We start from the raw sequence: 2,641 nt of genomic DNA on the forward strand, positions 1-2,641 counted from the left end.
CTTTAGCGTGTTCATCAACTGGGCCCTTCTCTTGCATTGCACGATCAGCTAAAACTAGAGCATCAGTTTATCAGCCTTCATCTACCTGACGCTCACTGATTTCTGGATCCACTTATTCTGCAGGGTAGTAAATCCAGCCAACAGGCATGTCAGGCAGTACGGCGATGAATGACACATGTTCCAACAAAAGAAAATGGGAAGAGTTTTACCTAAGTTAGTGAGAGTTAGTACATTAAGGCTTTTGTTGTCGTTGTTGTTGTTGTGAGAGTTAGTACATTGTCTTTCTGCATATCGTGCGCTTGACAGCATGATTTTGGAACCTTTTTTTGCATCCAGAAGAACATTTGATAAAGGAGAGCTTTGCAACATGCGACCAATCTTAATGACTGTCACATCCTCTGTTACCCAGCGAACCTCAAATGAAAAATAAGGTACACGATTCCTCCCAGCAGGTTCCGACGAGAGGAACATCATCGTTGACAATTCTAGTTAAGCCAAGGAACTTGAATGTGCCATCTTCCAGTGAGATGACAATACCTCTGGTTCTGAACATGGAAGATAGCAACAGTAAGGATTATTAACCTAGTAGACAAAAAGTATCTATAGCCTGCACATACATACAGAGTAAGGCAATTCACCGCTGTATTTTTACTAGTCATGGGCAATACGATTGTTTCTTTTTCTTAACAGAAACTGAAATTTCCAATGTAAAACAAGGGAATCCCAACTCTTAACCATGGACAAACAGTCAAACACACACAAAAAAGGAGTGGGATAAGCAGGTTTAATTATCCATTCTTGGGTGTTGATTAATTCTAACCTAATATTACAATCCACATGAGTGCTAGACTATGTTTAGGCAAGCCAAACGATAGGCCTTGGAACTATGGCATGCATATGGGGGAAATGAAACCAGGAGGCAGCCTGGCACTTTATAAACCCAGCAGTTTTGACAAAATGAATGGGACTAGCGCCCAGTTTACTTGCTCCAGCTTAGTGGGAATATATGTTTTCTTTTGCATGCAATGGGTATGTTTCAGCATCTCGGATACTAATAAATTGACCAGAAAGCAGTTCCTCTCAGCTCATTGGGTACTCTGTCACAGGAATCAAGCAACAAACATATCGAAGGTGGTCACCAGGCAACAAACACATCAGAGCACTCATGCAACAAACAATCCCCTTGGTCACCAGGCTCAAGCAACGACAGTCTTGTTCTGGGCAGCAGAACGGATGCGCTTGGAGGAAGCATCAGAGGTGCCTGGCTTGCCACCTGGACCGTGCTTGTCGTCTCGATCTTTGGGAGGGGGCCTGGGCCTCTGGGAGGGCCTACCCTGATCCTGCTGACCCTTAGGCTTCGGAAGGACACAATTGTTGTTAATGAAGGTCCGGATGTAGTGCGCCGGGGTAAAATGTGAGTGAACCCCAGACCCACCGTGCAGTATGCCTACCACCTGCTGATTGGTATTGTAAAGAGGGGCGCCAGATGACCCGGCCTCGGTTCCCACTGATGCTTCAAAAAGCTGCAAGTCATAGCCATTCTTGTTGGTGCTCATCAAAGCCAACGGTCCTCGATGCAGGCCTTGAAGTCCCGTGGCCATTGTGCACGGACGATACGCCGGCCAGGAGTAGAGCATGCATTGGGTACCCTCGTTGGTGGCCATGCTGAACTGAACAAGCGGGTGATCTGATGTGCAGCGCACCCTCTGCTGCAGCTCCCCCATAGTCCTCACAGCCAGATCCCTAAGATCCACGCGTACCATCATCAGGTCTCTGGCACAATCGATGGCACAAACAGTTGCTCGTGTGTAGGTTCGCTCTCCGACAAACCCGCCCTGAATGAAGTGAGTTTCGACATGGGAGCAGGTGACCGAAATCTCAAAATAATCATTCATTTGTGCTGCTGAAATGGGCCCCCAGTCTGCCTGAAAAAGGAAGTCCACAATGTGCGCGGTTGTTGTGATGAAGAGAAAGTTGCCCACTATCCTCACGGCAATGCCGGTTCCCGTGAGGTAATCTGCTTCAAAAATTTCATCGAGCTCTTTCTCTTCCTTGATGCCGAATGTGCCAGCGACACGTCTCAGGGTCTTCTTACGATATGGCGTGAGGACAATGATAAAGACAGACGGCCTGGCTGCCGCATGCAGTGGCCTCCAATCAATCATGGGCATGGTAGGCAGAGCAGCTGGAGCAGGCGGGTGAGCAGCCATTGCAAGTTGTACTGCACTGCAATAAACAAAGTGGCAAAGGAGACCATTAGGAACAGAAGCTCCAGCAGAAACAAAAATGCAAGAGCTAAGACAAACAACCTTGAGAAACAATTAGTAGCTACTTATAGCAATACTGTAATTTAGCAGTAGAGACAAGAGCACCGACCAAGGCAGATGTGATTGTAACACAAAAACAGAAAGCTACCACAAAACTAGAACCGAATCTTGCTCCGTTAGCATATCTGAGGAACAAAGACAAGACACACAAACAAACAAAACCACGAAGAGTGCAAACCACCACCAAACTAGCACTTGAAGCTCAACCTGTTCACTTCAGGACAGCCATCACAACGAATCTACGAAAAGGACACCACAAAGAAAAGCTCCTCCCTTGTCATGATCAGAATCAACAAGCAAGACGGTTTTTCATC

At 46.6% G+C, this 2,641-nt stretch overlaps 1 protein-coding gene across 1 annotated transcript; it reads right to left on the reverse strand.

Moving 5' to 3' along the window:
• Nucleotides 1-1,196: 1,196 nt before the first annotated feature.
• On the reverse strand, nt 1,197-2,210 carry LOC147967440 (uncharacterized). Its single transcript, XM_087523131.1, has one exon. The coding sequence runs from the start codon at nt 2,208-2,210 to the stop codon at nt 1,197-1,199; it is 1,014 nt and encodes a 337-aa protein (XP_087379257.1).
• Between the last annotated feature and the right edge of the window lie 431 nt (nt 2,211-2,641).

This window comes from Triticum urartu, chromosome 5A (assembly GCF_056163025.1).
Source record: "Triticum urartu cultivar PI428250 chromosome 5A, HENAU_Tu73, whole genome shotgun sequence".
Classification (NCBI taxonomy): Eukaryota; Viridiplantae; Streptophyta; class Magnoliopsida; order Poales; family Poaceae; genus Triticum; species Triticum urartu.